The following is a 14462-nucleotide window of genomic DNA, read 5'->3' as shown; positions in this document are numbered from 1 at the left end:
AAAGTTAATTTGAACAAAATAAAACTTTAAATTTTAAACAGTATCCACTGGGGGAAAAAGGCCATGTATCTTTTAATCTTTTTAACATGAGAAAGGTTTTCCTAGAATTCAGCAATGACAACTGAAAGTTAAAAGGGGGGAGGGAGGTGTTGAGGTTAAAGAGTTAAAAGTAAATCCCCCAGAAAATATAATATAGTAAAACAGAAAATGAGAGAAAAACAAGAGATCCAAGACCCAACTGACAGAATAATTCTAGAAAGAACCATAAAATTGAGCTGAGGAAATTATCAAAGTACTAACAGAAAATAATTTCCTTGAACTAGAGAACCTACTAAGCCTTCATCCTGAAAGATCCCCATCAAGTTCTCAGTAAAGTGATATTTTATTTTTTTAAAGATTTTATTTATTTGACAGAGAGAAGGCTTGGCAGTGTTTCTTAAGAACACAAGCAGGGGGACTGGGAGAGGGAGAATCATGCTTCCCGCTGGGCAGGAAAGCCCAACGTGGGGCTCTATCCCAGGACCCTGGGATCATGACCTGAGCTGAAGGTACACACTTAATAACTGAGCCACGCAGGCACCCCTAAAGTGATATTTTAGAGACTGAAACCAAATTTTAGAACCCAAAGGAAATACATTTAGAAACAATAAAAAACCAGCCCTGCAGAGGAGAAAAAGGCAAATACAAAGGAACTAATTCTATATACAACTAAACTATCACCTATAAATGCAGAATTAGGTCATTTTCAGAAATGAAAGGGCTCAAAATTTACATTTCATGGCTCTTTTCTTATGAAGTTACTTGAAATAAATATATCCCGTTAAACTAGGCAGTGAATTATGGAAAAAGAAGGCAGGAGCCAAGAAACAGTGGATCCAACTAAAGTGATAAAAAGGAGTCCCAAAATGACAGCTGGATAAAGGCCTAAACAATTACCAGTACAGACTATAGCAGGAGAGGAAAGGCTCTAAGGAGTTTTCCCAAAAAAGGGGGGACTCTAAAGGATACCTGAAATGACAGTGTACAAATAAGGGAAGTCAGAAGAATGTCTACAGATGATAGAATAAGACGTAAAGTCTAAGTATAAAAAGGTGACCAATAACAAAACTAAAAATAGTAATTCAATTATTCAAACAGGTGGGTGGGCGGGAAGGTCTGAGGCACGTGAGGTAAATCCTCATCTGCCGTGGCAGGAAGTAAAGACAATGTATAAAAGTGATAAATCAAGAACCAGAATGAAAGTATAATATTCAGAGACATAGAAAAAAAAATATTGTAAGAAAGTTCAAAACCATGAAGTTCTTTCCCACTGAACATGTATCCAGAATCCACAACCTCCAGAACTCACAACCTCCATTGCTTCCTCTCTTGCCATGCCACCATTCTACTCCCCTACAATAGTGTAATGGCCTCCTAGCTAGCTTCCTGCTTTCCCCCCAGAGTCTCAAAAAAGCAGCCTGAGTGATCCTTTAAAAATTCGAGTCAGATGATATTTCCTGCCTAAAAGCCTCCAACTAGGTCAGTGTAAAAACCAAAGAACTTTTAAAAACGGCCTCTGAAGACCTATACAACCTAGTCCTCCTTTACTTCCCTGACCTTGAGCTCCTTCAGCTATTACCCTGGCTTACTCTATCCAGGGCCCTCTAGCTTCCTTGATAAACCCTGACATTGTAGGCCTCAGGCTATTTTCCTCACCTTCAGATCCTTCCTCAAAGGTTCCTTTCCATGAGGCCTTCCTAGACCACCCTGTTTGAAACTGTAACCCTTCCCATCTCTGCCTCATGTTCTTCCACAGCACTCATCACCTTCCCATGCCACTCAACTACAAACTTCATGAACACATTTTTCTTGTGTTCACTTGAAAGAACTTAGAAAAGTGCTTGACACAAACAAGGCCTGCCAAAAAATATGTGTTGAGTAAATTAATACAACTACAGCTAAAAAGAAGTAGGACGGGAAACGGTTTTCATTATAGACCTTTCTTTACTGTTTGATTTTGAAACCACGGATTATATTTAGACAAAGATATCCTTAACAAACTATCAAGGGAAAGAGATTTAGAAAGACAGCCAAGTGGATGGTGTAGGACCAAGAGGTTTTTGACTTCAGATAAGAGGAAGCTGAGGACTTCTGCGTGCTGATGGGAAGGATCCAATAAAGTGAGGCTAAATATATAGGAGAAGGAATAGTAAAAAATGCGTCCAAGGCACGGAAAGAGGAAGATCCAAAAACCAGGACTGGGCAGGTGGCCTTAAATGTGAGGAAGGGCATCAAAGCAGGAGAAGTATCACAGACAAAATGGCTGTAACTGTAGGTCTGTTTTACTGGTAATGGGAAAACTGGCGGAATTCCCATCTGAGTACTTCCATTATTTTTTTAAGGCAGAGGCAGGTTATATGAAGCGAGTTATAGGGGAAAAGGTAATGGGTTAGAGGTTAAGTAGAAGTTGGAAATAATCCCTTCAGAGAATTATCCAGAGAAATTCAGTGGGACTGCCGGGTAGTAGAGTTGGTCCACTTGAGGGAGGTGGTAAAGTATTCATAGTGCTGCTTAGTCCTGAGAAAAGTCTTCATCAGCCTGCTTGGAGGCAGGCTCAAAGAACAGGCTTTATCCAGGAATTATATAGTTTCATCTAGGAGAATTACACGGGTTCATCCATGTGCATTTTATGACAGACTGACAGGTAAGGGATTTTAGAGTACTGGCAAAACAAAAATGAAATGAAAAAACCATGGAATTAATAAGCTTGGTATAAAGGGAAGTTAGGGAGAAGGGGCTGGGATAAAATAAAATAGTGAGGTGGAAGTCCCAATGAGGTAGAAGAATAGTGAGGGAAAGTTAAACAGGCGAACTCGAAGGCTGTGTCAGGAAAGCCACAATCAGTCATTTTGGCAGTGGGGTCCTACATGTTCTAAGGAATGAATGCAGATCCCTGTGCCCTGAGGAAGAGGTGAGGTGATCAGGAACCAACAGGCCAGCACGTGGGATAATTATTCATGTGCCTGTTAATACCACGGAGTTAAGTTAAACAAGGAAAAACTGGGCTGGGATGTCTATTAGAAAGCATTACAGACTGCTAACTCCAAAACCCACAGTGGATAGGTATTTTGGTTGTTTTCTTAAATGAAAAATACCATTCCTTTCCCCCTCCACAAGTACATTGAATCCAAAAGATCCAAACACTTAAGAGTACTATTTTGTATAATTTAGTTTTCCTTTAAATACTTTTTAATGCAGATATAAATATGTTTTTGTCTCAACAGACTTATTCATGCACATATTATAGGATAGAAAAGTCAAATCAACCCCCATTAGGCTTAGACCCCTATGTCTTTCCATAAGTTAGAATATTCTCACAACTCATTTAAAATCTACTTGCAAGTCCTCTCAGTGGACTGTGTTTAACAAGAGAGGGGGAAAAAAAGGTAAAACAGACTCTAAGAAAGATGTTTCTAAAAGTAATCACTATCATATAGTTTCTCTAATAACTAAAATCTTTTACCTTACTCTAAGAAAACATACTTACGTTTTAGAAACTTCCTAAGGTCTTCAATGTACCCTTGATAGGATTCTGGATCAGACACAGTGAATGAATATTCCAATGCAGTTAGTGGTTTTGGAAAAACCATAAGTCCTATAAAGAGATAAAAGAAAAAGGGGGAAATTAACTGCAGGAAATTTCCTTTTTTCTCCTTGCTCTTATACTTAAAAGGCCAGATCTCATTAAATTATATGGAAAACTGTTTTCACAGACATACTGAAATTATCAAGAACTTCTCACTTCTGATTATGAAGGCACAGACATTTAAATGAAAGAGAATGGCAAGTCTTCAAAATCATTTAACATTATCAATTAAAAACCTCCCTAAATCTGATTACCCACAGTTAATTATAATTGCTCTGTTCCTCACTTTAAAATGTGCAGATTTTAGTTTGTACTCCCCATATTTATTTTCCTATCAAATATTTTTAGGTTGTGCCAATTTGCTATTAATAGAAGAAAAATTTTAGCAAATCAAAGTCTCCCAGCTTCTGTCATTCAAATTAACAACTGTATGGAAAGAGACATAAAACTTACTCAATGAAAGAGCCCTCTACAATTTTAACTCTACAGTTAAATATTCTTCCTTCAGTAATAAACACTGCTCTATAATTAAAATGTTTTCACATGATGCATCTGGAATATAACCACCACCAGTTTCCTATCAGGAGTCAAAACCCATGTATACAGAACATGCTGAATGAATTTATGGAAAGAAAATGTAAGCATATTTATCTATAAGGAAGATAATTAGGCTTCCAACTTTAATATAAACTTTGTTTAAAAAGCATTAGATCTAGAGGCTCAGCTGGTTAAGCATCCGACTCTTTTGGCTCACGTCATGATCTGCCTAGCTGGGATACAGAGCCCCATGTCACGCTCTCCGCCTCAGCAGGGAGTCTGCTTCCCCTCTGCCCCTTCTCCCGCCTGTGCGCGCGCGCACACACACACACACTCTCTCTCTCTCTCAAATAAATAAATAAGATATAAACCTTTTTTTTTTTTTTAAAAAGATTTTATTTATTTATTGGACAGAGAGAGATCACAAGTAGGTAGAGAGGCAGGCAGAAAGAGAGAGGAGGAAGCAGGCTCCCCACCAAGGAAAGAACCCGATGTGGGGCTCGATCCCAGGACCCTGGGATCATGACCTGAGCCGAAGGCAGAGGCTTTAACCCTCTGAGCCACCCAGGTGCCCCAATATAAATAAATCTTAAACAAACAAAAAAAGCAAAGCATTAGATCTAGATTATTAATTCAGCCTTGCACCCAGGCTTAAAAACAGTCCTAAAATTTTCACTAGTCTCTAAACATTTCCCATATCAAAGTTATTAGAGATGCTATGCCTTGCACTGAATCTGAAAATATACAAATAACAAGGGCTGTTTTAGTTTCCATTACAACTGCTGCTCACAGACATCTAATTCTTTCTTGCTTTTTTCATTTTAATTCCAGTATGGTTAACATACAGTGTTACATTTTAGATCAGATCCAGTTTATTTTAAACTCTAAACTTGCCTGTGTTGGTTTGCACGAATCTCGAGTTAAACTAGATGCAATGCTACCCAATATGATGAAACAAGGTTCCTACATGGGAGAGCAAATCTCAGTCTATATTCACCATAAAAGACCTCCTAATTAAGCTTCCCATTTACCTACATCAACACACCAGAGATCACTTAGATTTGGATAATCTCCTATGCCTGATTTTCCATCCACTGCAAAATCTCTACAAAATCTATAATAACTAAGACTTTTTGTAAAAGTATTTAATGAAGGAATAAAATGTCTTACTGTCCAGTATATTAAATGACCATCTGTGTATGTATTAAATTGTTTTTATTTTTTAAGGTTTTACAGCAGAAACAAGATACAATATCCTGCAAGTAAAAAAGTAACAGAATGAAGGCAGCTTGCACATTAACTATATTGAAAACATCAAACTTTAAGAAAAACCCAACATAAAATATCCAGATTTCTAACTAAAGAAATTTTAAAGAAAAACATGAAGATAGCTATGCTTTATATAAAAGACTACATTCCTTTATATGACTAATTTCTAAGGGAATGTTTTAATGATTCAATTTGCAAAAACTCCTTATTAAGACGTGGAAATATAAAACTGAATTTTTTTTAAGATTTTTTTTTGTTTGTTTTTAACGTAATCACTACACCTAACATGGGGCTTGAACTCACAACTCTGAGATCAAAAGTTGCATGCTCTATCGACTGAATCAGCCAGGTGCCACTGAAACTGAATTCCTGATACCAGTTACTTCTCAGACCTTGCCTAACAATGCTCTTGGACCCCTAGTAACTTTTGCTATTTAACAGCCTATTTGAAATTCTTCAGTAAAAACCATGGCAGGTGTATATAGTACAGGTGTATTTTTGACATGGTATGCTTAATTCCTCCAAAGAGTCTTCCCTTATCCAAAATGAAGAACATCAACAGAATGTAAAGACTGTAACAACTCCTCTATATCCTTCCAATTTAAACCACTGGAGCATCAGAGTATGGGCACACAATGTGCATGTCTGTCAGGGTGTGAGAAGCCATATGTGTTTATGCTATATGTATGTATGGGTTACGTATATGTACCAATTTCATTTCAAACTAGCATTTGTTTTACTAGGTACAAACAATATTATTGAAGCGATGTCATTTAAAATTAAAACCAATATGGTCAATGCAAAAAAAACAGTATATTAAATACTGTATGGACTGTAGAAAATACAAGTAGAAAGAAAAAAATATTAACCATAATCACTTTGTAAAGAGCAAATTTTGTTTAACAAGCTAATATATATTCATCCAATGTTATATATACATATGTATGTGTGTATATCTATGTTTATTAAATTACTTATAAGACTTTAAAGTACTATAATAAAGTTGTAAATAATTTTAAGAAACTCAGTTTGAAACGGAATATGGGGGCACCTGGGTGGCTCAGTTGGTTCAGCAACTGCCTTCGGCTCAGGTCATGATCCTAGAGTCCTAGGATCGAGTCCCGTGCCGGGCTCCCTGCTCGGCAGGGAGTCTGCTTCTCCCTCTGACCTCTCCTTTCTCATGCTCACTCTCTCATTCCCTCTCTCTCAAATAAATAAATAAAAAAGAGAAACTGAATATGGAACATGCTTTTATTATTCATGTAATTATAAACATTAATATTTCTGAAATAGATTGGATCATGTTCAATGGTAATAAAGTCACATTACTTAGGTAGCAAGAAAAATAATTATTTTAGAATTACTTATTCTAATAAATATTAAAATTCTAATAGAATTATTTAGAGGTGTTTGGGTGGCTTAGTTAGTTAAGCCTGTGACTTGATTTCAGCTCAGGTCATGAGTTTAGGGACATGAGATCAAGCTCCGTGTTGGGCTCCTGACTCAACAGGGAGTCTGCTTGAGATTTCTCTCCCTCTCTCTGTGCCCCTCTCCCCACTCACGCATGTGCCCACACTCCCTTTCTCAATAAATCAATCTTAAAAAAAAAAAAAAAAAAAAAAAAAAGCTTAGGTAGAAAGGAAACTGAACGACAATGAGAGAGGAGGGGAAAACGAGCATGGAGCTAGTCTCTGATACTTGGTCAAATAAATTAAAAAAGAGAAAAGAGTGATTCCTGATGTTTGCACAAATATTAGGAGCAAAATAAGGAAAAGTCCTTAGAACAAAATGTTCCAAGAAAAGATGGTTGGGAAGCTGGTGCACTTTGATTGCTGATAAGGTTCATGAATCTATGCCATGAGCAAGATCTAAATTCAGGGTTCCTCAGCACCAGCCCTACTGACATTTTGAGCTGCGTGAAGTCTTTGTTGCAAGGGTAGGGGGACTGTCCTGTGCATTGTAGGATGTTTAACAACGTCCCTCACCTCTGCTCCCCAGTAGCACCTCTCCAGTTGTACCAACCAAAACTGTCTCCACAAGACCCCAGGGGAGCCAATCATTGTTGGATGAGAACCAGTGCTCCAGGAAGAAACCTCCCACATCACTCCTACCTTCCCTGGCCTGCTTGCTATCCAAATCCCCCCTCTTCCATGAGGAGCCTGCCCTTCTCTATTATCTGGAGAAGTTGTTCACATTTTGGGAAATTAGATATACTGGAGTTCTGCACATTGTTAGCTTCTTCTATAAAAACTGCCAGCACCTCGAGGACAAGGGCCATGTTCAACAAGGGCAAAGCTGGCATTCAAAGACTGTTGAATGAAATCAGGAGGAAGAAAATACAATTTAAAACAAGTGTTTCAAAAAAAAAAAATCAAAAACAAAAAAACAAGTGCTTCAGTTATTTTTTTTCTGTGGTGGAGTATCCTGGAGAATTTTTTTCCTTCGAACAATTAATGGACAAGAATTAAACACAGTAAGGGTATACTCATTTTATTCCCTATTGATATCTCATTTTTCTTACAATTTCCATATTGAGCAATTAAAGATACAATACGAAGCTTGTATTTTACAAGACCAACACTCTAGCCCAAGCTAGAGTTAAACTATATACTTTGTAAGTAAATTACTCAAGGCAAAGTGAAAATGCTACACAATATTCACAAAAGCCATTCATAACCATATTCAAAACATAGTCAAAAATGCCTTCACTATAATTCTCCATATTCATTCCTCCTTACTCCTGGCAAAGGACTCAAGATTTATCAGCTCCAGCCTTTATATCATTATGTAAATATTAAAGGTCTTCATATCAGTATGTAAATATTAAAGGTCTTTATATCAGTATGTAAATATTAAACAAACAAAAATCAAAATTTTCATATTACTTAGCTCCAAAGTTTAACTTTTACCTATGTAAAAAATTTACAATGAAGATAAAGTATAACCAGATTTGTTTTTTTAAAAGATTAATTTGAGAGACAGCATGTATGCAATGCTTGAGGCTATGAGCAGGGGGAGGGACAAAGGAAGGAGAGAAGGAGACTCCCCACTCAGTGGGGAGCCCATCACAGGGCTTGATCTCAAGACCCCGGGATCATGACCTGAGCTGAGCCAAAACCAAGAGGAAGACCCTTAACCAACTGAGCCACCTGCGCACCCCAAAGTATGATGAAATTTATTTAAAAGCCACAGTAACTACAATATAATTACCTGGACTAGGAATCTGGTCACGATATTTTGGAACTTCATCGTTCAGAGTCTGAAGCATAGCCCACATTGTGAATGAGAAGAGGGCAGCCAGAAATCCATAAAAGACTAGGTAGAAGAGCAAGATCAAACCTGGAAAAGAAAAGAAAACTTAGGACTAATGGAGATACACACATATGTTATGGGAGGTGTGTGGGGCAGATTAAAGAAACAAACCAACTGTTTACAAGGCTAGGATTCCAAGCTTTGCCATGCACACAGCCAAAAATCTCCATATCCAGAACACCACAAAGTTGCCCAAGCAAAGGGTATTTCAGCAGGCAGCACCCACCCTTCCCAGGACCTCTTATCTCCACCAACACTTCCAACTACGGATAGCTTCCATGGTCATACTCTGGTTCAAGGTCAGAGCTTTAAAACTTCAGCACATAGGGGAATGTTTCCCAAAATGAACTTGATGTCCTCCAGTGAGACAAAAGAGGATTTCAGGTGGAGTAAAACCCTCACATGCACATGTTCCTTTAAGCGGCAAACAGAAATGAATTAGCACCTCAAGCCCATATTTCACAATATTTACATAAATTTAAGTTTTATACGGTGAGTGGACTTAAAGAACAGCCAGGAAATGTGCACAGAAGGCAAAACATGAAGATGGTATTCAATGAATAATGTTTAGGAAACACTAGTCAAGTAGAAGGCTCATGCAAAAGCAAAGGACAAGGACCAGAAACAAGTGCCCCGACCAATGGGACTACTGACTCTACAGCTAAGCACAAAGCAAGAGTTGGCAGACCCAAGTTTCAACATCAAGGGCTTAGTCTTTTTTCCTTCACAATCTGGAAACACTAAAACAAATCTATCCTAAGCCAGTGACTTATTTGGGGAATATCTAAAATCATTTTTCTCAAAAATCTACATTCAAAGTTGTAACATCAGAAGTGGTCACCATCAAGATTATTTATCAGAATATATTGTTAAAGTCACACATTTATATTTAAATGTTTCAAAAATTGATCAAAAGATAACAAATCCCCAGATACAGCAATAGTGAAAACATTTAATTCCCTGGGGTTGAATTAACATCAGCTTCATCTCCCAGTCTTAATAACATACTTGTTTGCCTGACCCTAGTACCAGCAGAGGGGCCTGGTGCATAGGTTCCTATCTATAATCTGTGGACTCTCACCACCCCCAGGCAAGGATTAACTTCAAAGTTTTGAGATTTCTAATATTATTTGTTTCTAAGTATATCCATTTTCTACCCCTTGGAGAATCACTCTACAATGTTTTTCTGATTTTCAAAAGACCCGATGACCCCAAAACAGATTGTGCCAAAAGCTGGGTAACTTTTATTTCTTCAATTTGGGTAGGAAACTGCCCACCCCCTCCTCCCAAATAAAGGGGAAATAATTAAAGCAATTTCATCTTAATTTAGACTAGCATCCACCCATCCTCCCTTGCCCCAGTTACCAGGAAGCCAAAATAGGGAACGAGAGGACAGAAGGAAGAAAGGACAGCATGTCACCTTCAGATAGCATCACTTCCCTACCACATACAGCGATCCTGTTGCAGAAAAAGAAAAGGAAGACCAATCTCAAAGAAGTGCTCAATTTACTATAGAGGGAAATGAAACACAAGCAAAGCCAAAAGGCTATTTTAATGAGACACAGGAGAAATGATTCTTACAGATCTAGATGTTTATAGGACCTAATAGATAAAATCCTCCATTCAACAGGCTAGGGTCGACAAATACATAAATGTAACAAGTGTCGGCTGTGTTCCACACTCTATAAAAACTCTATAGAAATAGGCAGATTGAGGCCACAGTAGTTTGTTGACTGATGCAGTAGGTAAGTTTAAAACAAAAGTGCTGACAGTTTAATTTAGTTATGTTTTTAAGTCATCCCAAAATAGTAATATACTATTTTCAAAATCTGGTTTTCAGTTTCCAGGAAAAAGAACATAAATGAAATTTACAAAAAGTTACAAAATGAATAAACATAAAACAGACATGAACAAACTATATCTAAATATGCTTTCTAAAGAACCATTACACAACAAAAAACTGTTAAAACTTCCTATGAAGTATGTTCCCAAAAGAGATACACAAATTGGGATGCCTGTCAACTGAGCGTCTGACTCTTGGTTTCAGCTCAGGTCATGACCTCAGGGTCAGGAGATTAAGCCCCATGACAGGCTCTGAACCCAGTGTGGAGTCCGTTTGGAATTCTCTGTCTCTTCCTCACCCTCTGCCCCTACTAAAATAAATAAATAAAATCTTTAAAAAAAAAAAAAGATACACAAATTATAACTGTGCCCCAAATCTGATGCCATATACTAGTGGCCATCAAGTCAATTTTGAATGTAAGGCGTGTAAAAATAAGAACAGAAGTGATTTTAGCACTGAGTTTTCTCTACTTGAAAATGTTCCTTTTGCTGAGACCCAAACCTAATATTTAAAATTAATCTTACTTATTAATATCACATATGAAGGATCACTCATAAGGGTAGCAACAATTTATCAACTTTTACCTCCTTTCTCCTACTAAAAAAAAAATACTAGAAAAACAGCAGTTGTAAATTACTGCTCTTATATACAGTTCCTCAGATTCAGTTTACAGACAGGCCTAACACAGTGATGCAGATCAAACTGGGGGCACACCCCAGGTTAGTAGTGGAAGGTGCAGATGGAAGCTGTTTGGTGTGCCATGTCTGAATCAGTTCTAGTTAATGCAAGCAGGAAACATCAAATGAAGCCACAATAGTGCTTTTTATATTACTGATGTTCCCCAGGTTAAAATCCTTCAAGAATTTCCTTAAGTCAGGGACGCCTGGGAGGCTCAGTCGTTAAGTGTCTGCCTTCAGCTCAGGTCATGATCCCAGGATCTTGGGATTGAGTCCTGCATCAGGCTCCTTGCTCAGCAGAGAGACTGCTTCTCCCTCTGCCAGCAGCTCCCCCTGCTTGTGCTCTCTCTTGCTGACAAAATCTTAAAAAAAAAAAAAAAAAAAAAAAATTTTTTTTCCTTAAGTCATTAACCAACTAAAGAAACTAACATGCACTAAACTCTGAAGAAACATGAGCATTTTAAATAGTATGAGGTCAGAAGAATTATAACTAGAGATATTTATTCAAAATAAGTATCAAAAAGCTTAATGTTGTAATTGGTGTCTTTTTTTTTTTTTTAAAGATTTTATTTATTTATTTGACAGACAGAGATCACAAGTAGGCAGAGAGGCAGACAGAGAGAGAGGAGGAAGCAGGCTCCCCTCTGAGCAGAGAGCCTGATGCGGGCTCGATCCCAGGACTGGGATCATGACCTGAGCCGAAGGCAGAGGCTTTAACCCACTGAGCCACCCAGGCATGCCCCCCCTTTTTTTTTTTCAAAGATTTTATTTATTTGACACAGAGAGAGAGCACAAGCAGGGGGAGTGGCAGGCAGAGGGAGAGGGAGAAGCATGCTCTCTGCTGAGCAAGGAGCCTGATGTGGGGCTCAATCCTAGGACCTGGGGATCATGACCTGAGCCGAAGGCAGATGCTTAACCAACTGAGCCACCCAGACACTCCTGGTGTTTTTGTATTATCATTGTTCTAATAGTGCTACTTCTACTTACTTCTACTTACTACTTCTATACTTACACTCTGAGATCTAAGGACACATTATAGAACTATCAAATAACTAAAAACTTCTAGCTTTCTCTAACACATGCACATGAACTGACTCTGTTACTGACGCTCTATGTTACTGCTACTCTCTCTTCACTTCTGTTCCTTGAGAAGCCCCAACTTTAAATTCCTTTCTTCTCTCTCACTGTATTTTGGCTGAGGGAAGGGAGAGTAGGACAGACCCAGCAGGAGGCCATGGAGCAGGGTGGGTATATGCATGGGCTTTGCTGGAGTCAGACTTAGACTCAAATCCTGGCCTGACCACTTTCCCACTGTGACCTTGGGAAAGTATCCAAGCCCATCTGAAAAAAAAAGGGGGGGATAAGAGTAATATCTACTTATTCACATTATAGAAAGGCAACTGAAAGTCAAGAAATTTGACAACATAAAAACAAACTTCAGGGGGTAAAAAAGACCAACAACAAAAGTAGAAACATTTTTGTAATGATACTGCAACTAGGCTTTAACACTAAATTTAAGCTTTAAATCTTAACCTAATCAGTTGCACTTTGCTCTCAAAAAATGTTTTCACAAATGAGGTTAATGTGAAGTCTATAAAAGAACTAAGCAGCAAAAAATCTGGCCAAGGTTTATTCCACGTCATTCAGGGAAGGAGAAAAGGGTCCTGAGCACCCACTTTGTTTCAACCCCAACTGAGTGTCCAACAATCCAGTCCTGGCACCAACTGCCCAGTGCAGCGCAGGGTCTGCTAGCTCAGGGCATGCCCGCACTCCAGACACTGCCTGAACTTCTAAACCAACTGGCTACCAATCTGGGACCACCCAATGCTCCTTCAGGTTTGAGAATCTGATAGAATAACTTAACTCAGAAAGGGCTATAGTTAAGATTACAGTTTTGTTATAAATGAGACACAGCGTGAAGTCTGGGAGGGAATGCAGTTTTTTAAGCCCTATCCTCATGCAATGAGGGAACATCACCCTCTCAGCATATGGGCCATGTTTCCCAACCTGAAACCTCCGTTAAGTTTCAGTGTCTAAAGTTTTTTACTGGAGTTTCAATACATGGGTATGATTAAATCATTGGCTCTGTGATTAAACCCTGTCTCCAGCGCCCTCCTCTTCCCTCCCTAAAGGTCAGGTTAGCTCAAAGTCCCAGTCCTCTAATCATATGACTGGTCTAAGGACCAGCCCCCAGGGAAGCTATTGAAGGGCCCACCATACATAGGTCACTCCATTAGCATAATATAGATACTCCCCATCAGGAAATTTCCAATGGTATTTAGAAACTCTGTGCCAGGCACCCGGGACAAAGACCATACAGATTCTTTATTATATAATACCAGAAACATAATCTGGACACATGGGGAGTTACTAGGCTTCATCAAGGCCTGAACATACATTCCCACTCAACACACCTTAACACCCTGTGATCTTATTCCCAGACTTCTGTGAACTTCCCAGTTACTTGATGGTACCTAGATACTAAAAGACTGTGCCCCCCTCAGAATTCTGAAGATCAGAAACTGCATTCCATTGGTAAATAAATTAGCATTCTGTTCACAGTTTAAAAAATTTTAGAGACAGGTCTAGTTAAGAAAAAACAAAAACAGCAATCCTATGGACAAATTTAAAACCCTTTATATATTTGTATTTTTTATTTTATTTTTTAATATATATGTATTTTTAAAATTAACTTTTTATTGAAGATTCCAATTTCTCCACATTCTCATCGATACTTTTTGTCTTTTTATACAGCCATCCTTGTCAGTGTAAAGTGGTATCTCAATGTGGCTTTTATTTGCATTTCCCTGATGGCTAATGATGTTGATCATCTTTTCATAAGCTTATTTGCCATCTGTATCTTCTCTGGAGAACTGTCCATTAAGATCCTGGATCCATTTTTTAAACTGGGTTGTCTTTTTATTTAAGTTCTAAGAGGCTTTTTAAAACATGTTACAGATAAAAGCTTCTATTCAGATATATAATTGTTTATTCCAATTCTGTGGGATCTTTTTGCTTTCATGATAGGGTCTTTTAAGGCAGAAAAGTTCTTAACTGGGGCGCCTGGGTGGCTCAGTGGGTTGAGCCGCTGCCTTCGGCTCAGGTCATGATCTCAGGGTCCTGGGATCGAGCCCGCATCAGGCTCTCTTCTCGGCAGGGAGCTTGCTTCCCTTCCTCTCTCTCTGCCTGCCTCTCTGCC

General features: G+C 38.4%; 1 protein-coding gene across 1 annotated transcript in view; it reads right to left on the bottom strand.

Moving 5' to 3' along the window:
* ATP1B3 (ATPase Na+/K+ transporting subunit beta 3) overlaps positions 1-14462 on the bottom strand; it is a 45409-nt gene that overhangs the window by 8859 nt on the left and 22088 nt on the right. The window contains exons 2-3 of the mRNA XM_047726764.1: positions 8642-8770; positions 3527-3634 (exon numbers count right to left, since the gene is read on the bottom strand). Of these exons, the coding sequence (XP_047582720.1) occupies positions 3527-3634; positions 8642-8770 (237 nt within the window). The remainder of the gene's footprint in view (positions 1-3526; positions 3635-8641; positions 8771-14462) is intronic.

This window comes from Lutra lutra, chromosome 1 (assembly GCF_902655055.1).
Source record: "Lutra lutra chromosome 1, mLutLut1.2, whole genome shotgun sequence".
NCBI classification, from domain to species: domain Eukaryota; kingdom Metazoa; phylum Chordata; class Mammalia; order Carnivora; family Mustelidae; genus Lutra; species Lutra lutra.
The sequence above is the reverse complement of the archived record's forward strand: the minus strand, read 5'-3'. Positions and strand labels throughout refer to the sequence as shown.